This window comes from Oryzias latipes, chromosome 7 (genome assembly GCF_002234675.1).
Source record: "Oryzias latipes chromosome 7, ASM223467v1".
Lineage (NCBI taxonomy): Eukaryota > Metazoa > Chordata > Actinopteri > Beloniformes > Adrianichthyidae > Oryzias > Oryzias latipes.
In genome coordinates, this window is record NC_019865.2 from 22989206 (window position 1) to 23010440 (window position 21235).

General features: G+C 44.6%; 1 protein-coding gene across 2 annotated transcripts in view; it reads left to right on the top strand.

Annotated features, from left to right (window-relative positions):
• LOC101158766 (plexin-A2) overlaps window positions 1-10514 on the top strand; it is a 248635-nt gene extending 238121 nt beyond the window's left edge. For both annotated transcript variants that reach the window (XM_020704870.2, XM_004070981.4), the window contains exons 30-32: window positions 32-244; window positions 529-679; window positions 7099-10514. In XM_020704870.2, the coding sequence (XP_020560529.1) occupies window positions 32-244; window positions 529-679; window positions 7099-7194 (460 nt within the window). In that variant the 3' untranslated portion in view covers window positions 7195-10514. The remainder of the gene's footprint in view (window positions 1-31; window positions 245-528; window positions 680-7098) is intronic.
• Window positions 10515-21235: the final 10721 nt, after the last annotated feature.

Below are 21235 nucleotides of genomic sequence, written 5' to 3' on the forward strand. Positions count from 1 at the left end.
TTTTGATCTCCGTTGTTTTGTATCTGTTCAGTCTTCCGCTGCGCTTCTGGGTGAACGTGATAAAAAACCCGCAGTTTGTGTTCGACATCCACAAGAGCAGCATCACAGACGCCTGTCTATCTGTAGTAGCTCAGACCTTTATGGATTCATGCTCCACTTCAGAGCACCGCCTGGGAAAAGACTCCCCATCAAACAAGCTGCTCTACGCTAAAGATATCCCCAATTATAAGAGCTGGGTAGAAAGGTAGGTGCTGATCCTCCACTCAGATACCTTTTTTTTGTCTCCTTTTACCATAAAAACTGGGATCTTTGGGCAGCTCGATTCATTCGGCTCTTTCTTCCTCGAATAAAAGCTTAACCAGATTTTGCTAAAGCACTTTTGTGGGGGATTTCTAGCACGCATCGATTGTCAGAGCAAGTGGTATTATGGCTCAGGAATTTGTCCATTAAATAATTCAGATCTGGGTTAAAAATATGACATGAGCCGAGGGGCTGACGCAGAGCCTTTCCTCTTGTCTGCGTTTGCAGGTACTATGCTGACATCAGCCGGCTGCCAGCCATTAGTGACCAGGACATGAATGCCTATTTGGCAGAGCAGGCCAGACTCCACTCCACAGAGTTCAACATGCTCAGCGCGCTCAACGAGATCTACTCGTACGTCAGCAAGTACAGCGAGGAGGTAAGGGACATCTGGAGGCTGGAACAGCCGTGGATTCTTCTGGACCATCACCCACACTACATTTTTTTCTCTCTGGGTTTTTTCTTTTATGAAGCACAAAGTGATTTGAGTAAGTTTGATTGTCTGAGTATCATCTCCTGACTGATCATTGTGTGAAATTTCATGCATAAAAATCCTACAGAGTCTTTTTTTTCCCTTTTGCACGTTGTCTGTATTTTTTCCCATGATTCTTTGAGTTTCAGTGACTCAAAGCTCTAAGGAGACGCCATTTTTTTAAAACAGTCAACAACAAAGACAAAAGAACTTGTCCTTAAAAGATTACAACAGAGATCGGCTAAAGCAGTGCAAAGCATAAACGAATGAATAAAACTTTGTTTAAAACTTTGCACTTTACAACGACATCGGGTAACAAAAAGCTTTAAATTAAAAACCGAGAAAGAAAGAAGAAAATTCAAAGAAAATTTGAGCTTATTAAGTCCAACAGCATAAAATAACAAAAAGACAGATAAGAATTTAATAAAATGGGTTAAAAAAAGATGGCACTACCTACGTTTTGAGTTCAAAATAGTTCAGGTCTGATATCAGTTCTCCGGGGTTGTTATTCTATAACTGGGGGGAACCAAAAAAGCCCGGTGACCCCATTGTTTCTGCCGTGACCTGGGCCCATCAGGCAGATACTGCAAACGGGTAACAGTTCTGTTTGGTTAACGGAGGTAAGAGCATGAAGAGCTTTAAGAAACCTTTCCCACAGAACCACACATGGGTGGAAAAAACCCTGTTTTACATTTGACTAAACTACGTTTCTACAAAGCAGAGTTTTATTTTTTAGACAAACATCCCAAAGGTTTGATGATGGCGGGTTGGACAGATTATTCTATTTTTAACCCCCAAACTCTGTGTCAGGTTTTTGTGTTAGCTGTTCACGTAACAGGTGTGTGATCCTAGCGTGTAGACAGCCTGTATGCTCCTGTAAGGACAGTCATGACTAAGACGGGCAGCGTGAGGACACGGTACAGCATCAACCCTATGTCATAAGTGCGTGCAACTTACATTACACTCACAAACACTTCACGATACAATTACCACATTGTCAACAAGCCTTCAGGGACCTGCAAGACCCACCTCTGCTCCTGTCCGTGACCCTCCTTGGGCTCAGACCATCCAAGAACACACAGGACCGGCACGGGTCCACTTCCTGTTCGGGTCCATGTCACGATGCCGAAGACCTTTTTTTTTAAACCAACGTTTGTCAGAAAAAAAACCCTGGAATGTCTCAAATACCACAATAGAGGAACCAAATAGTTTTAACTTGGTGAATTGATCTTTATTTCAATGAAGTGAAGGCAGTCGCGCTGCACACCAAACAAAGCCAAACACAAAGAGAACACAAACAAACCACAGTTTTTCCTAAATGCAGAAGATTCAAAGGCTTTATTCCTCACTTCTCACTCTGTGTATTTGTCCTACGGTTGAAGTGAAATGATGTGATTCCTATCATGCTGTGATAAGAGTAACACCATGAACAAAGACGAGGAAGCCAAACAGAAAGAATGTGTAAAAATGATTCTGAAGTGCGCTGCAAAGTTTTAAAAATTGAAAAAGGCTAAATTAAGGGATTAAATGATGGAAAACCCAAAAAAACATCAGTGAGACTATTTGACCATTTTTATTCTCCACAAGTGCTGCAAATAATGGGAAAAAAAACATTAGAATTGGATTCTTTGACTGCAAAGGCACATATAGAAGAGTTGTGGAGCATTTGCATGCAGCAGGATGCTGCTGTCCTTCATCTGCAGATTTTACCTGCGGCAGTCCTGATTGCACAATGAGCCGCTGCCTCCATAAATCAGCTGCTAATTGCAGAGTGTGAGCGCGATCTGGACGAGAGGCGAGCTCGGCTTCTGCTGAGTTTAACCAGGCAGGCGACACATATGTGAGCAGAACACAGTGGGTGTGGACAAACCGAGACACACACACTGGGATCACAGGAAGCATATAAAGGAAGGGAGAAGATTGGGAGGGAAAGCATTTATGGAGACATTCTGCGTGTAATGTCAGCTCCTCCGCTGAGAATCTTTAGCCTGACCTTTATGTCGAGCAGTGATATCCCTCTCCTCCACTTTCTCCCTCCGTCCCGTCTCCTCATTATCCAGTCAGCTCCTCCTCTGCTGGCCGTGAAACCTCATTGCGGCTCCTTCTGATGCCCCCGCTGACGCAGACGTTTGCCAACACGGCGGTTTTTACGCAGACGCTCCTGCGTCCGCTGTCCTTCCTCCAGCCTGAGTGTTCGTCGTCCGGGCCAGAGCTGGGGCCTGTCTGAATGGATCTGGGGAGCTGGACCTGACTGAAGAGCAGCAGATTAATAATAGATCACAATCAGGCTCGAAGAGGAGGAAACGTTATGACTGCAGCTGCGAGCCTTTAAGAGCACTTGGGCTGATGAGCGAAGCGCAGTGGGTGGGCAGACGGACACTCTGTTCTGCATCATCAGGGTGTGACGGTTCCCCGGGATCCTGTGGAACTTTTAAGAACATGCAAAACATTTCAACTTTAAAAAAGAAGCCGTCCAGATTTTTCAGGAATCATTTCTTTTACCCTTGTGCTCTCCCAGGAGGTGGTGTATATTTGTGTGCATGTGGATGTATGGGCCATTTTAAAACCCCTACCCCCCAGGTCTCCTCCCTAATAAGCAAAGACATTTTCCGTCCGTCTTAGAATCTAGCCACAGGGGTTGCAAGCCAGTAACTTCTGTGCCGGTCCCAAGCCCGGATAAATAGAGAGGGTTGCGTCAGGAAGGGCATCCGGCGTAAAAATTGCCAAAATAACCATGCGAATCATCCACAACACTTTAGACATACCGGATCGGTCGAGGCCCGGGTTAACAACGACCGCCACCGATGCTGTTAACCTACAGGGTGTCGGTGGAAATTTGACTACTGTTGGTGGAAGAAAGAGGGGAGGCAGAAGGGTCCGTGGCCAGAGAGAGAAGGGGAAAGGCAGGAACATAGGTTTGAGAATAGGGACTCTTAACGTTGGCACAATGACAGGGAAAGGCAGAGAGCTGGCAGACATGATGGAGAGAAGGAAGGTAGATGTACTGTGTGTGCAGGAGACAAGGTGGAAGGGCAGCAAGGCACGTAGTATTGGAGGAGGATACAAACTTTTCTATCATGGTGTTGATAGGAAGAGAAACGGGGTAGGAGTGATTCTGAAGGGGGAGTTTGTGAACAGTGTTCTAGAGGTGAAAAGAGTCTCAGACAGGATGATGAGCCTAAAGTTAGAAATTGAAGGGGTGATGGTGAATGTAGTCAGTGGGTATGCGCCACAGGTTGGCTGTGAGTTAGAAGTGAAGGAGAGATTCTGGAGTGAGTTGGATGAGGTCATAGAGAGTTTTCCCAGAGGAGAGAGAGTTGTTATTGGAGCAGACTTTAATGGGCATGTTGGTGAGGGCAATAGAGGTGATGAGGAGGTGATGGGCAGGTTTGGTGTGAAGGAAAGGAATCTGGAGGGACAGATGGTGGTGGACTTTGCGAAGAGGATGGAAATGGCTGTAGTCAACACTTACTTCCAGAAGAGAGAGGAACATAGAGTGACATACAGAAGTGGAGGTAGGAGTACTCAGGTGGACTACATCCTATGTAGACGAGGTCATTTGAGAGAGGTTAATGACTGCAAAGTGGTGGTAGGAGAGAGTGTAGCCAGACAGCACCGCATGGTGGTGTGTAAAATGACTCTGGAGGTCAGGAAGAAGAAGATAGGGAAAACAGAAAAGAAGACCAAGTGGTGGAAGCTACAGAATGAAGAAACTTGTGAGGAATTTAGGCAGAAGTTGAGGCAGGTCCTGGGTGGTCAGGATGAGCTTCCAGAGGACTGGAAAACTACAGCAGAAACTATCAGGGAAACAGGTAGGAAGGTGCTAGGTGTGTCATCTGGAAAGAGGAAAGACGGTAAAGAGACTTGGTGGTGGAATGAGGAAGTACAGGAATGCGTCCAGAGGAAGAGGTTGGCTAAAAGGAAGTGGGATGTAGAAAGGACTGAGGAAGGTAGACAGGAGTACAAGGAAGCGCAGCGTAGAGTGAAGAGAGAGGTGGCAAAGGCCAAACAGAAAGCTTACGATGAGCTATATGACAGGTTAGACACAAAGGAAGGAGAGAAGGACTTGTACAGGCTAGCCAGACAGAGAGACAGAGATGGGAAGGACGTGCAACAGATAAGGGTGATTAAGGACAGAGATGGAAAGGTGCTAACAACCCAGGAGAGTGTACAGAAAAGATGGAAGGAGTATTTTGAGGAGCTGATGAACGAGGAAAATGACAGGGAAAGAAGGGAGGAAGATGTGGTTGTTGTGGAGCAGGAAGTAGCAGAGATTGGAAAGGATGAGGTTAGGAAGGCTCTGAAAAGGATGAAGAGCGGAAAGGCCGTTGGTCCTGATGACGTACCTGTGGAGGTATGGAAGTGCCTAGGAGAGACAGCAGTGGAATTTCTAACAAGGTTGTTCAATAGGATTTTAGAGAGTGAGAAGATGCCTGAGGAATGGAGGAGAAGCGTTCTGGTCCCGATCTTTAAGAACAAGGGTGACACGCAGAACTGCAGCAACTATAGAGGAATAAAGTTGATGAGCCACACAATGAAGCTGTGGGAAAGAGTAGTGGAAGCCAGGCTTAGGAAGAAGGTGGAGATTTGTGAGCAGCAGTATGGTTTCATGCCCCGTAAGAGCACCACTGATGCCATTTTTGCTTTGAGAATGTTGATGGAAAAGTACAGAGAAGGTCAGAAGGAGCTGCATTGTGTGTTCGTAGATTTAGAGAAGGCGTATGACAGGGTGCCGAGGGAGGAGCTGTGGTACTGTATGAGGTCGTCTGGAGTGGCAGAGAAGTATGTCAGAGTAGTTCAGGACATGTATGAGAGAAGTATGACGGTGGTGAGATGTGCTGTAGGTCAGACAGAGGAGTTCAAGGTGGAGGTGGGACTACACCAAGGATCAGCTTTGAGTCCTTTTTTGTTTGCTATGCTGATGGACAGGCTGACAGACGAGGTAAGACAGGAATCTCCCTGGACAATGATGTTTGCGGATGACATTGTAATTTGCAGTGAGAGTAGAGAGCAGGTGGAGGAACAGCTAGAGAGGTGGAGGTTTGCTCTGGAAAGAAGAGGCATGAAGGTCAGTCGTAGTAAGACAGAATACATGTGTCTGAACGAGAGGGATCAAGGTAGAAGCGTTAGGTTACAGGGGGCTGAGGTGAAGAAGGTGCAGGAGTTTAAGTACTTGGGGTCAACAGTTCAGTGTGATGGGGATTGTGGAAAAGAGGTGAAGAGGCGAGTGCAGGCAGGTTGGAGCGGGTGGAGGAAAGTGTCAGGAGTGTTGTGTGACAGAAGAGTGCCAGCAAGACTCAAAGGAAAGGTGTACAAGACAGTGGTGAGACCAGCTCTGCTCTATGGGTTAGAGACGGTAGCAGTGAGACAGAGACAAGAGGCTGAGATGGAGGTAGCAGAGATGAAGATGTTGAGGTTCTCCTTAGGAGTGACCAGGTTAGACAGGATAAGGAACGAGTACATCAGAGGGACGGCTCATGTTGCCTGTGTTAGCGACAAAGTCAGAGAAGCCAGACTGAGATGGTTTGGACATGTTCAGAGGAGGGATAGTGGATACATTGGTAGAAGGATGTTGGAGATGGAGCTGCCTGGCCGGAGGGCAAGAGGACGGCCAAAGAGGAGATATATGGATGTCTTAACAGAGGACATGAAGTTGGCTAATGTTAGGATAGAAGATGTTCATGATAGAGTGAGGTGGAAAAGGATGATTCGCTGTGGCGACCCCTGATGGGAAAAGCCGAAAGAGAAAGATTTTCCGTCCGTCTTAGGCACCTTCTTCAGCTCGTGTCCACCAGGGGTCGCCATTTCCACGTTTCCCTTCCTCCTTTATCCACCAGGGGTCGCCATTTCCCCCGTCCACTTTTTTTGAACAAACGTTAGATGGCGCTTTGCCCCACTAGATGTCACTGTTTGCCAGTTTCGCTGAACGAATGGCGAAGAAATGGCGCTTTGAGGGGGAGTAACAGCAATCATCCACATTCATGGCGTTTTTCAGCATCACCTTCGTCATCACTCAAAATATTTGGCACGTCACATGACGTAAGTCGGGTCAATGAATCATTTAGTTTTAAAATCCTGGGAGGGGAATCTCGTTCAGTTGGAGAAACAAAAGTGATTCCGAAACGTCCATGTTGGAATGGGCGGCGGCCTCTCTGGTTTCCGCCACCCGCAGAGACAACAACAAACAATACAAAACCCAGAAGCCTCCTGCAGAAACACCTCTGACTATTTATGAAGAATTCTCCATCATTTGATATCAGACTAGCGTTTGTTTTTCTAGAGTCTAGATGAAGTCGTAACGGTTGGTGTTTGTCTTTTCGGCACAGATCACGGCGGCGCTGGACCAGGACGAGCAGGCCAGGAAGCAGCGCCTGGCCTACAAGGTGGAGCAGCTGATCTCTGCCATGTCTCTGGACAGCTGAGGCCGCCTCCCCCTTTCCCGTGAGGGAGGAGGGGGCCGTGGGGACCGACAGGACCCGCAGAACAGGTCGTAACTTACCTCTCAACGTGGGACCCGCAGCCGCGAGCCACACCCCCGAGGGCCTCTGCGTCGACAGCCAGATGAACATGCAGCCGCTCTCATTCTCAACCCCCCCCAACTGGAAAACGGCGGCGGCATGGAGTCCTCCTGTCAGGAAAGCGGCTTGTGAAACTACAAATGTCATCTGAAGGAAAGAGACAAACCAGCAGACGACGAAGATTGCATTCAGATTTTTATTTTTCTACGCTGCACATTAAAAAAAAAAAGCGGTTCTGAAATATCCGCCGCCGCTGGAGAAAGTCGCATGGCGGCAAAAAGGAAACTCCTGGTGATCCGTGTCTTCTCTACTTCCTCTTCGGTTCGCTTCAGTCAAACCAAACTGCTGCTCTGCTTTTAATCAAAGGTGTACAGGAAAGCCTGGATTCAGAGAAGGGGGAGGGGCCTTAGGAAGGGGGTGCCAATGGCGTCGTCCTGCCGTCTGGTCACCTGGTTTGGTTTGGTTTGCCACTAAATGTTTGTGAATGTACTTTTTTTTAAATAGTTTTCTCGCTCCTGAGAGTTTTGCAGATAGCGTTGCTTCCGTTGAGCTGAGCAGTGTAGATATTTACGGCCGATGTGAAGAACTTCCCAACTCCAGCTCCAGCATTTTGGTGTTTTAACCCTTGTGCTATCTTAGATGACCCCACCCTTACATTGACGTGTTCTCCCTACCATGACAAAGGTGGATAAAGGTGGAAAGATTTCATGTAATCCATGGACACCAGTGAAGATCACAAATCATTGAAGAAAAAAGGTTCAGAGCACTGTCTTGTGGGTCTAGATGACCCAACTCCCAATGTTAAAGTGCCTAGGATAACACAAGGGTTACACATTTTTGCCAGAGCAGAGCGCCGATCTGAGCCGTTTTCCTCAGCGGTGGAGATGGTGACGCCGGCTACACAGAAGTCTGCTTCAGGTTGGAAAAGCTCCTCTGAGCGTTTGGTTCGACCAAAAACATCCGATTCCTGGTTTGGTGTTCATGCTTTACATGAGGCGGGGAAAGTGAAAGTAGGAGAAAGTTTGTTTGGGTTCTGAGGCAAAGCGAACAAACTTAAAGGCTGATGGGATCTTCCAGACCAAACTGTAGATGGCACCACTTCCTGGGATGAACTTGTTTCCTTCCTGTTGGTGTTTGCTTTAAAGGAAATACTTGAACCGGGTTTATTTTGAACGCTTGTTCGTCATGCTGCAGTTGTGCTTATGTTCTCCGAGGCCTTAGAAACCTCGCCCACTTCCAGTCATGCATCTTCAAAAGGGGGCGCTACTCTCCGGAAAACATTTGGCTACCACAAAGTGAGAGGAAAGGGGACGCAGGAGGTCACGGAGGTCGATGAGGGGGGCCGTAAATCCTTGCAACGTGATCAGACTTTTAAAGGAGGAGGAATGACGGATAAAGACTCGACTGATAGGGATGGAGGAATCGAACCAACCGGTCAAGAAAAGCGTAGCTTTTTTTTGGGGGGGGGGTCCACCAGCAGAAGAAACTAGACGTTTTGTGGAACAACCATTAACTTTTAAAGAGAGCTGGATTGAGGACTTTGCTGCCTTTTTTTTGGCAAATTATTCAAGGCATAAACTGACCAATCAGATGCCTCAATAAAAGTAGGTGGTCTCACGTTGAAAATTCAAAACCTTTGATTGACAGATTCTCCCGAGTTATCAAGTGGTGGGATGTGCCCTACTCATAAACTCACTCATGATTGGCCAGAATGGTTTCCATAGAAACGTTGACTCAGACCGTCAAGAGCCAATCAATGCGTACTGCCGTTTGCCTCAACATGGCAGCATTCGTATTGTGAAAAAATGGCAACTTAACTGACCATATTTGGCTGGAGCTGGAAGTCAGCCATTTTCTATGGATGATGTCACTCAGTCCAGCTCCCAATTACATTCAATGGGACTTTTTTCCATCTTTACTTCATAAGGAAGGACAGAGAAAAATTACTCATAAAATAACTTCTAACTAAAGTTATATAATCTCTAACTAATATTTAAAATGGCTAAATCTGCCAATAGCAAGACAAACATTACCGTTGCTGTGTGCCAAATGCCCCGCCCACTTCATCAATACCGTAGAGCCCCGCCTCCTCCGTTTGTGTCTTCAGTTTTATGGTCACGTTTTGGGCTAAATCAACATTTCCTGTTTCGTTCATTTCTTCTATTTATGCAACTGTAAGGAAGACCAGAGTTTTGAGCACACATCTGCAGGGTTCCTGCTCAAAGGAACCATGGCCGATGCACACAAACAGAGCAAAGCTTCTTCCTGTCCATGAAGGCGTCTTCCCAAGTTCAGCGGATGGAATTGTATCTTCCTCATACCTCACCGAGCTTGCATGGAGCTGTAGGTCCTTTCCGTCTTTCAGATGTCCCTCTCTGAGAGATCAGCTGTAGATCAGGACGCCGTTTCCTTTGATTTATTGTTTGTGCATGCAGTTTACTTCCTGCTTTAGTCCCGCCCACTCTCTCGCATCGATCCGTGCCAAAATCTAATCAGACGACAGTTCTTCCATTTGGAAAATGTCTTAGATCACAGCTGAAAGCACCTTTTTTTTGTGAAAGAGATTTTGTGTGAGTGTTGCTTGTTTGTGTTTCCACACTTAATTGTGCAGCTCTTTTGATTTAATTTAAAGAGAAAGAAGAAAACGCTGGCTCCTCTTTGTTCCTCCTGCAGAGCAGAACAGGAGGAAAGACTCTGAACTCCCACCTCATTCCAAACCGAGATTATTGCTGAAAGGAACTGGCTCGGCACTTTTATGCTTCCAGCAGAAACGCTCTTGTGGTTGTTTTTTTTTTTCCTTACAGGAATCCACGCGTCTCTGTGTATTTTCTGCCTGTTTGATTGCTCGCTTCTCGCCATCAGTCAGGGGAAGTGAACTGACCATCAGCATATTACTCTCAGTATAAATGAGACCCCGTCACCCCCCCCCCCCCCCCCCCCCTGTAAAGAAACCCTTTGTAGACACTGGAGTTCTGTAAAATAATAGATACTGGCAATGGTGACGATGATAATAATAATGGCTGTCTGTTTTTTTGTTTTATAAAAGTGTTGTGAAAATTGTAAGAAAGTATTTAAAAAAAAAGTTGTGTTTTTTTATTTGCTTTGATTATTATATATTATTGTGTACTTATTGTAAATATGAAGCACACCTATTTTGCAAGCCAAGGATTCTCTTTGTACTGTTGTTATATATAAATAAACTTTGCTGGGTGAAAAAAACGCCACAAATGCTGATTCTGTTTGACGTCCGATGGAGCAAAGGTCGCATCCTTTAAGGGTTAGTTGATTTGGTCGTGCTATTGAATTATGGGAAATGAAGTTGTAAAAACTCGAGAGAGGACACTGGCTCCCACATTCTGCTTTCCTATTATTCCAAGATTCCTTCAATAGTTTTTAGAATTTGACAAAACCAGGAAGTACCAGATGTTGCAGTACCTCACATGACCACTAAGGGCAGAAAAAGTGCGCTATTATCCGTTAGCTGTTGTATTTAGAAAGAAGGGTTTTCTTAAAGTGGCTACGATAGCACAAGGGTTAAGAAAATTGAGCTCAACCCAAATGTAACAATAAAATCTGTAAATCTGTCCAATACAAGAGGCACTCAGCTCTGATATGTTTGCTCAGCTGTTGGACAGGACAAGTTATAGAAAGAAAAATAAAAACAAAATTGAACTCAAAATTTGCACATCTAAACAAAAAATAAAGAAATAAATACGTAAAGACATAAATATGTTGGACAGGACCAGTTGAAAGAGAAACCTAACTTGCTCTGCTGGTTTGTTTCAGGGAATCTAGCTACTGGAAGCCTAATTAGGGGGTGTTTTGGTTTTTTTCTGATCTTAGGCCTGATGTTTGTTGATGTGACCTTTGCACAGAGTGCTGCCCTCTTTCTTTAATGAGAGCTGTGACGGTCCCCAGAGACGGTGACCATGATGACAGGTCTGTGGAGCAAACTGATGGATGGACAGACTCTGACACATGACATCACGTACAACCGTGGGACCCATTTTAAAGAGATTAAGCTACTAAATGACTGGATGTTACCTCCAGTCACGTTTCTCGGTATCTTGTGGGAAAACTTCTGAAACTCTTCATCCACATTTTTCTCTGCTTGGAGTTGGTTGAGTTGGAAACAAAAAGCATTTCTCCATCCGTCCTCTGCAGCTCCGTCTTCCTCCCGACACGTTTCCAACTGGCTAGCAGCTGCGGCGTGCTGAATTGCGATCATTTGTCTTCATGCGTGTCTATTTGCACAGACTGGACTCGGCTTCTCCGCTCCGCCACAAGGCCTGCGATCACATTAGCCTCCTAATGGTGGTGCAGGTCGGTGTGCTTAGCTATAATGAAATGCCCCTGAGGTCAGCCGTTTCCACAGACGGACAGCCGGGACGAGAGGCGGAACATCGACTCATTTCGTCTTTTTGACACAATCTTCTCTTATTAGAGAGAATAAAGTGTTCAAAGAGTGCATCAGCAGTACAGACAGGAGCAGGAAGGAGTCCCTGTGCGTTTGGAGCAGGAGAAACATCAGCGATGATCAGGCCAAGGAGAAGCTGTGCATGCATGCTATCATTTTATTCACATGAAAGGACTTCAAAAACCCACTCCGATGAAAATCTGGTGTTTGTTATGAACTACTGCCGCTCTACAGAAACTATGTTCTAGAAAAACAACACAGGTTTTTTCTTATTTTTCGCCAAAAACGGCACACTCATGATTAAAAGACCACTGGAAACGCTTGAGAATATGATGAGCGAAGTGGAACTTTAACAGTTTTCAGTCATTGATGCTGATGGCCTAAACAATCAATACTTTTATTTGTGATTTCTTTGATTTTTGAAGCAAATCTCATCGTTTTCCTGTTGTGTGAAAAGTGCTTTATGAATAAAATTTGATTTTATCTTTATGACACTTCTTTTAATATAAAAAAGCAAGTTGACCATATTTAATTGCTCTTGTTAAACAACCCTAACTTTTCACATTTTTCAATTCTTTTTTTTTTTTTTTTATCAACGAAGGCCGTTTTGGGGGGAAATGAGGGAGAATTGTGAGAGTTTAACCCTTGTGCTATCTTAGATGACCCCACCCTTACATTGACGTGTTCTCCCTAACATGACAAAGGTGGATAAAGCTGGAAAGATTTCATGTAATCCATGGACACCAGTGAAGATCACAAATCATTGAAGAAAAAAGGTTCAGCGCACTGTCTAGTGGGTCTAGATCAGTGTTTTTCAACCTTTTTTGAGCCACGGCACACTTTAACCTTGACAAAAATCCCGCGGCACACCAGCATCCAAAAAAAAAAAAAAAATAAGCAGAAATTCATGGTCTCTATTGATCGACAGCCCCCCCCCGCAATCTCACGTGCATTTTGTGATAATTGTGGCCAAAAAAGCAGGAAGTTGCGGCTGTTTTTTCTAAGAGATGAAATAAAAGTTAAATTAGAAAATTGGGCTGGGACACTGGCCCTTTAAGCCAATGCATCATGGGAGATGTAGTGTGAAAACTGCCGAAAAAGGGGTGAAAGACTCGCGTCTGTGAGCTTCATTGTTTTGTTCACGGTCTGACACCGGACTCTGTGGAAAGCTACACCGCTAAAGACGAGCTTTAGCTGGTATTTTTGTTGGAACTGAGAGAATTTATGAGCAGAATTAAGAACAAGGAAGTGAAGACTTTAACCACTTCTGATTGGTCAGACTGCTGACATGTGATTAAGCCTTCAACAATGATTGGCGGAGACAGGTAAAGGGGCGGGACTTTCCCGCAAACCGCTATAGCTGCAGGTAAATACCGTCATTCTTATCAAAATGTCTTTAATAGAATCAAATAAACACAAAGAAAAAGTAATTTTAAGATCTTTTATATTCCTCACTACTCAGTGTTTTATCAGGGCCTGTTTGGATGAACAAAGAGCTGATTTCCTGGAGATGGAAAATGTTTTTAGATCAGTGAATGATTAATGAGGGTAATTTCCCACGGCACACTTGACCATCTCCCACGGCACACTAGTGTGCCGCGGGACACTGGTTGAAAAACACTGGTCTAGATGACCCAACTCCCAATGTTAAAGTGCCTAGGATAACACAAGGGATAAAAGCTCTGCTTTCTTGTCCAAAAATGAGATGTGAGACCAGCTGATTGTTCACTAACGTCGGATTAATGGAGTAGATTTGAAACAAAGAACCTCTGGATGTCCTTGTGCTTTTAACTTGGAGCTGCAGTCGGAGTATCGAGTGATCGGTCCTCTAAATCTTTGCTCCTCTCGGCCATCTCCTCTCCTGCGTTTCCTCCAGGGAAGCTCTAATCCCTGCTGCTTCTAATCCTGCACTGCTGAGACCAATTCAAATCCGCGCGGGACTTAACGCCCTGTAATGCCTTTACAAGTAGTTGCGTAAAGCTGACATCCCATTCGTTCTGGGGAGGATTCCCAGGATTACAAGGCAAATTCTGAAATAATTAATGTATGTTGGAGGAAGAGGACAAACGGGCTAATTTTTCAATCCTGTTTCCAAGAATGGGTTTGCATTTAATTCCCTGCTGACACTATGTCAGCCTCCATTGATTCCTATTCCGATGGGTTTGTCGGGAATTCCAGCTACTGCTTTTTTTGTTGTAATACGTTGAAATTCAGCATCAGAATGTCTTTTCAGAAGTCACAAGCATTCAAGTATGTTCAGGCACCAAACTTTGGGGGGGGGGGGGGGGGATCCAAAAAAGGTTAAAGTGGCAGGACAAATCAGACTATCATGGGAACCTCGGTGTGACAGGATGACCAGATTTCAGGTGACTGACTCCTTTTCAGCCACAAACTCCTCACCAGCTTCACTGTGACTGCAGGAACACGTGACAACAGCGTCCCCTCATGACTTACAGGTGAGATGATTGTTCAGAAGTCCATCACATGGCGTTTCTGGGAAAAACACGAGCAGGGATCTTTACCGGGTCCCATCAGCTGTTAGATTTAGCAGATTTAGTCTGAAAAGAGCATGAAATAGCAGCTCAGACTCATTGAGAAACACAAACTCCAATTTGTTTCTGAAAGGTGGCACTTTGACTTCCTGTTTGAAGCAGGTTAAAAACCAGAAGACATTATGACCGGGTCATCCGTCCACGGGGAGTGAACCTACCCGGGCCCTGTCAGCCAGGCCCGAAGACAGTGTCAGCTTTTATTTTTTTGTAACATCACAAAGAAAGCAAGTGCATGGCTGGCATCTTTTGGACCACTTCCCTCCGCCCTTTCAGCCCTTCCTTTCACAGCGTTCTTCCAGATTGTGCAGGCGTCAGTCGTTTTCAGGTGTGCTAATGAACAGTGGCATTAAAGTGCACAGGTGCACCCGGGAACAGGACTGTGCTGTGAATGCAGCCAGGAAACACATCTGATTGGATTTTTTGTGGGTCTGTGTGCTCCTTCTGTTGCCCACACACAGACACACCACACACACGCACACACACGCACACACACTGACTGAACTGCCCCGCTGCTTTCAGGCGCATGGTGCAGGTGAGGAGCGCTTGCCAAATTTCCCAAGCTGGAGCGCTCGTTTGCATATGCAGATGTTAATTACTACCGGTGCTTGCATGGGACAATCAGAAGGCTAGAACAGCTTGTGCACTCTCCGACCAGCTCTCCACACACACACACACACACACACACACAAACGGGCTGCTGTTTCCACGGTTACTCCCATGGCTGATAATAAAGATAATCACCTCCGATTTCCTTCATGGCTCATTTTCTTCTGCTTGCTCCTAAAAGGCCAGGGCGCCTGTCTGATTCTCCACGGCGAGCCCTTATCAGAGCGGCGGGGTCGAGGAGGGGGGCAAGTCGATGAACCACCTGCCACACAGTCACCGGATGGCGGAGGGGGGGCATTTGTACATAGATATGGTGGGAATATAAGAAGTTGATCATCTGGAACAGTGGAGGGAATCAAAGGAGACTTTAAAAGAACCCTTAAAGGACGACTCTCTCCACCGATCGAAGGATCAACCACACCACATATTTGGAGCTTTCTACGGTCAATCAAACCTCAAAAAGCGAGCAGTCAGCAGATCTCCCAGCCATCAGGAAAAGTCACGTTCCGCCTCTTTTCAAGCAATGCCTGTAGGAGTAGCACTGCACATCCAGCTGACACCTTTCTGAAAGGGAGCCATCTGTTATAGACACAAACAATAGATCTAAATCCAAATCAGTGTTTCTCCATTTCTGCCTCCCCTCCCGTCCTCTCTCTCTTTTCTTTCCGCCTGCCTCCCCTTTGCTCCCCTGAATCCATTGTCCGGATACAGAAACGTGCCTTGGATAGCAAAGCCTCGCTTTCCGCGCACTTCTTTGAGAATTATTTAAGGCTTAGGAGATTCTGTGAAATGAATATTTGATGTGGAGGACCTGAGCGTCTCCCGCCCGAGCCCAGAGCAGCACTTCAGAGAACAGCTGGGGTGGAGGTGTACAGCTTCAAAACGTTGGAGGACACCAGCTGAGCTCTCACACACCCGTCCATTCCTGCACGTGCCCAGAACACGCAGTGTACCTCAGGTCTGGAGGCCATTCCCTCTAATCTTAGACGAGTCAACTTCTTTTTCTTTTACTTCAGTTTCATTTTGTTCTGCTCACAGAACCAAGAGGTGCTGGTTTTCTTTTGGAATTAACTGCTGAAAATGTCATTTCATTTTTTATCTTCGCCCTTCTGTGTTTAATGTGAAGAAAAAAACAAAAAGGAGGCCTTCTTCATCTAACTACCACTAGAGGGCGCAGTGAAGTAACTCAGAGAAAGATTTCCCCCACTAAACAGGCAGGACTTGAAAAAAACCTGGGTGTACAGCGCCATCTAGTGGTTTGTTTTTTGAGGACACTTTCTCTGACGGTAATGCAGAGATTTGACCATATTTCCTTTCAAAACTTGATACCTTTTAGATTTTTTTAACCATTTCAGGTTTTTACAGACATTTTAAAAATATAAAAAAAGACATTTGTAATATTTTTATAACTATTTCCTGTTTATATGGACCTACCAAAGATTTGCCAGATGTATCTGATTGGAGGGAAAAACAGAAGCTCCAATCGGATCCTTGTGATGCGACAAAGCCGTATGGATGCCAATTATAATCCTATTTAAAAACGAAAAACTAAGAAACTTTTTTATTGTTCTTTTCCCCTTCTGACTTCAAAATAGATCTGTAACTTCAACTAATTCTCTTTTATTACTTGATATATGTTTCTGAAGTTGTCCATGAGCTTTTCTCTGCATCAATATGCACAAATATACTGGATTAAAATACTGCTTTGAAGTTTCTGGGGTCACAATTGCAGATTGTGTAAGTCTGAACACCCTCCCAGCTTTCATAAACAGCCCACCCGTCACTGGAAATCACTTCAAGATGCTTCCCAATCAAAGCCAAAGCACAGCTGCTTTATCCAGTAGGAAGATGTAAAAAGTGTCTCTGCAGCACATAAATCAATCCCACGGTTGAGCGCAGGTGAATAAAATCATGACAGGAATCCTGGCAGTCAGGGGAAAACATGGATCTGTAGAGATCCACAGCAGGGGCGGCTTTTAGGACCACAGGAGGAGGCTCTTCACGGGGAGGGGTGCTGACAATCCCATCGACATAGAATCAGGACAGAGGTGGGTCCAAGAATTTAAACTCTTTGCCACAATAAGCCACAAACCCGTCAGTCAAGACTTTTCCCTCAGTCAAGAGAATCTCCATCTGCAGCCATTGATGGCTCTACAGCTGGGTCCAAATTCCTTCACTGCTCCCTAAACCCTCCAAGAAATCCTGATGCATCCGTCCTCAAGCATGACGTCACACATTTGTCGAAGTAAAATCCTGGTAAATAGGAACATTTGACAAAGATTACTATTGAATCCACTGCATTCTGAAGATGAATATTTGGATGATTTATAAAAAAGAAATATTCAAAATAAAAATGAATAAATAATAATTACAAAAATGATTTATGCACTACTTGTTTCTACTATTTTTCAGATGACAAATCATTTCAATGAAATGCGTTGTGGTCTGAAATCGCCAATCTAGTGAGAGAGATTTCTGGGAAATTTCCGGGAAACTGGATTTTGGAATTGTGTATTTGGACCATTGACTGTAGATGAGAACCGGACTTCTGACTCCAACCAAATGAGGTCAATTCTGTCGCCGTTCTTTGGCCGTAAGGACGCCGCCATGTTGGAGCCAGATGTCGTCTATTAGCAGTGATTGGTCTGGATCGGTCTGAGTCGTCGTTTCCATGGCAACCGTTCTCACTAATCAGGAGTGAGCTTGTTGGAAGTCCACACCACCCCTACCACTCGAAATCCGGCTCGCGAGAATCTGTCAATCAAAGGTTTTGAACGTTTGAGGTGGGGGCCAGCGGGCGGTACACGCTTTTACTGAGACATCTGATTGGTCAGTTTATAACAAATAACTTGCAATAAAGAAATAATATCATGACAAAAAAATTGAATCATTAAGCATTAGAGCAAAAATGTGTAATTCTGACAAACAGAATGACAGAGTAATGGCTGCTTATTTGTCAATGGGATTTGTCTGTGGGATTTTGGCTTCTATTCCGTGCTCTAGGAGACAGTCTGGTGTTGCTCTAAAACTCCTAATGTTACAGCAAACAAAGACCATTTTGTCTGTGGTTCACTTTAGTTTTTTGCCTGTTTTGGTTCACACCTGCTTGAGTTTGCAAATCACAGCAGCTGCTACTCGTTGCCTTTATTGGCCTTCAGTTGACTGAAAACCACTTTGGGCTTTTTTTACTTGTCGTTTGTCTGTTCAGCACTTTCAGCTCTTGTTAGTTAAAAGCTTTGTTTGTTTTGTTTTAGTCCTTACATTTAGGTTTTGTTCTTTATCAAAAAGTGATCTATAAGTGTATTAGAAATATATTTAGTCTATACTTTAACCCTTGTGCTATCTTAGATGACCCCACCCTTACATTGACAAAGGTGGATAAAGGTGGAAAGATTTCATGTAATCCATGGACACCAGTGAAGATCACAAATCATTGAAGAAAAAAGGTTCAGAGCACTGTCTAGTGGGTCTAGATGACCCAACTCCCAACGTTAAAGTGCCTAGGATAACACAAGGGTTACACCAGACCTTGTACTTAAAGTTTACTTTTTATGCTCCATAAAGTGTAAACTTTAAATGTTCCAATTGAGTCTGAAGAAGTATTCGGTTAGTATACTACTGTACATGGTCAATAGTAGGCTTGCTACACTCAAGTATACTTCATAAAAAAACTTCCAGTGTGCTACAATTTGACATTTCTTTTTCCTGAAATCATGTTTCATTTTATGAAATGATTTGAGGTTTTGTTTCTCCTTTAGGGACTTTTGGGCCGCTAGATTTAGACCCCCCCCTCACTCTGATGTTAAGCCTTTAAATAACACTCCCGTCTTTGATGCCTTTTCATTTTTCTGCTTCAGAGACTCCAAATCATCTGACTCCAAGCATAACATTTTATTTTCACTGATGCTGAGAAGTAATGACCTTCTTTAGTTTCTTCATCAGGGAGCTCAATTGTAGCACAATCCAGCCTCTATGAGGAGGAACCACCAGGCAATTGAGATGTCAAAACATTGACACGTTTGTGTTTCAGGAGTTTCTCTGGAGCGAACCCTTGTGGTTGACTTCCAGGTGGGGTCTGGCTTTTAGGAAGTGTGTGAGGAAGACAGCAGGAACTAAACTGGGAAGTAAATCTGGAAAAACTTTTGTTGTTTTTTTTTCAAATCCAGCTATAAATGCATTGCTGAAAAAATGAAGACGTGTTGTTCAAAAGAGAAGGGCCTGTTTGCAACGCAGAACTCAGAGCAGGAAAGCCCGTCCCTGAGGGACCGAGGCCATGTGCAGATCCTCGTGATGTCCTGCTGCTGCCCTTGTCTCCACACAGAGATGCTTTGTGCATCTGAATCCAAACAAATCAATGCTGCAGATAAGAAATGTGAACGTAAAGGAGAGGAAAGAAGGGAGCAGGAGAGGAGGAGGAAACAACAGAATCTGTTAATGGATCCATGTTTTACAATCCTGCAGTCTGAGTGTTTAATAGTCAGTCGGTTGTGGGTTCAAATCCCATTTTTGGGGTAAGACTCCGAATCGTATGAATCGTTGAATTGAAAAAGTTGCTTTGAATGTCCAGTTTAAGAAGATGTGCCTCACATCCACACGTCTGTGTAGATCTTTGTTCATCCAGTTTGATTCCATCGGAGCTGAAGGTAAAAAGCACTCAACTGGTTTACCATTGGAGACATTTTCACCTCTTCTCCAGGGGGATTTCTCAATCCTGCATTTTAGAATTCACACCTTGAAATGATGTTCTGGTACCCATTTTTAGGAAGAGGATGGGAAACGTGCAGAGTATAAAGCTGATGGTGAAGTTCTAGGGATGAAGAGTGGAGGCTCAGCTGAGGTCTGATGTGAGGAGCAGTATGGTTTAATGCAGTGGGAGATGGAACACCAAGGATGGAGATGTTTCGAGAAGATCAGGAGTTGTCTTTGAGCAAAGGTAGGGTAGATCCTGCACAGGCCACCAGTCCGACCACAACTGCATACTGGGGGAAATGTTTGCACACAAACACCCTGATCACCATATGGTCAAAGTCTGACTTTGTCGGTTATCTTCTTCATCATTCCTTTGATTGGTTTTATTAAATCATCCATTCAATCTGTTGGGAATAAACTCGTAGTCTTTGCTATTGAGTTCAAAATCTCATTTTGACTGAATCATCTGGGAATTTTCCTGCAATTACACTTCAAGCATGGGAACTTCTTTTGGAAAGCAGACGTCCTTCTGATTTTTGGCTAACAGTGTCCCCATTTGGTGGCATTGTTGTTCTGACTGGTCCCTAAGGCAGCCTTAAAGTCCAACTCTGATCATCTTCTGATCCATTTTCAAAGCTTTCCCTGTTTGTTTGTTTTTTTAATTTGGAGGAAGTCCTTTTTAGCCACAATCAAAAAACCTGTGTCATTTTCTAGGACAGTTTCTGCAGAGCAGCAGAAGTTCATTAGAAATTCACTTTTAAGTTGTGGGTGGGGTCGTTGGGGGGAGCAATCCTGCCCCCCTTCCCGTCACCGAAAACCTAGAGCTCTCTGTTAACGTGCTCTCCTGCTAGCTTACAGCCACTCACACCCCATAACCTAACAATAGCGGTGCAACAAAAAATGTCAGAGCTATACAGCCTTAGAGTTTTGAGGCAGATGACAGCTCATCTGCAATCTTTTTCAAACTTCATTTTTTTTTATCTGTTCCTGATTCACAATGATTTGAACAAAGAAATACTGAGTAATGTGATTTTGAGTTTCATTTTTCATGAGAAAATTGCCACAAGAACATGTCAAAAAACACCATTTTCATCCTTAAATTCCAGCAGTGGGATCTCTGTTCCTCCAAGGTTTGCTCTGGCTGAACAGTCAAAAGAGGTGTGGAAAACGCTCGCTTGTTGGAGCAACCATTGCCACAAAGCAGAGCAACGGTTTTTGAGCTTCTCCTAAAAAGACATTGGTTTAGTTTGAGTTCTGCACACGTTTGCCCCAGTCGATGTCACCAAGCATGTGAGCCTGCATGTTAATCATTAGTGGCTGCAGGTCAGCCGTCCGGGATCACACCAAATACTGCAGGAACTCGATTTTGGGCATGCATCTTCTCAAAAGCGTCCAGAGCATATTGGAGCTGCATCTGCTACTGCAGGAACAGTAGATTTCCAGACGTTGTGGAGAAAGTTAAGATTTGCTGAAAAAGAAAGTGAGTTCTGCAACCAGAATGACAAACTACAACCAGCTTCTAAAAGGCACATCCTGCACACGTGCATGCAGAGCTCCTCTGGAGAAGGCAGAGGCTGTGGGTTTGAGGGGAAACGGGTGAGCAGGCGGCAGTTAGAGAAGGGGTGTGGAAAATGTGCAGGGAGGGGGGCGACTGAAGAAGTCCAGCCATATAAAAAGGGAG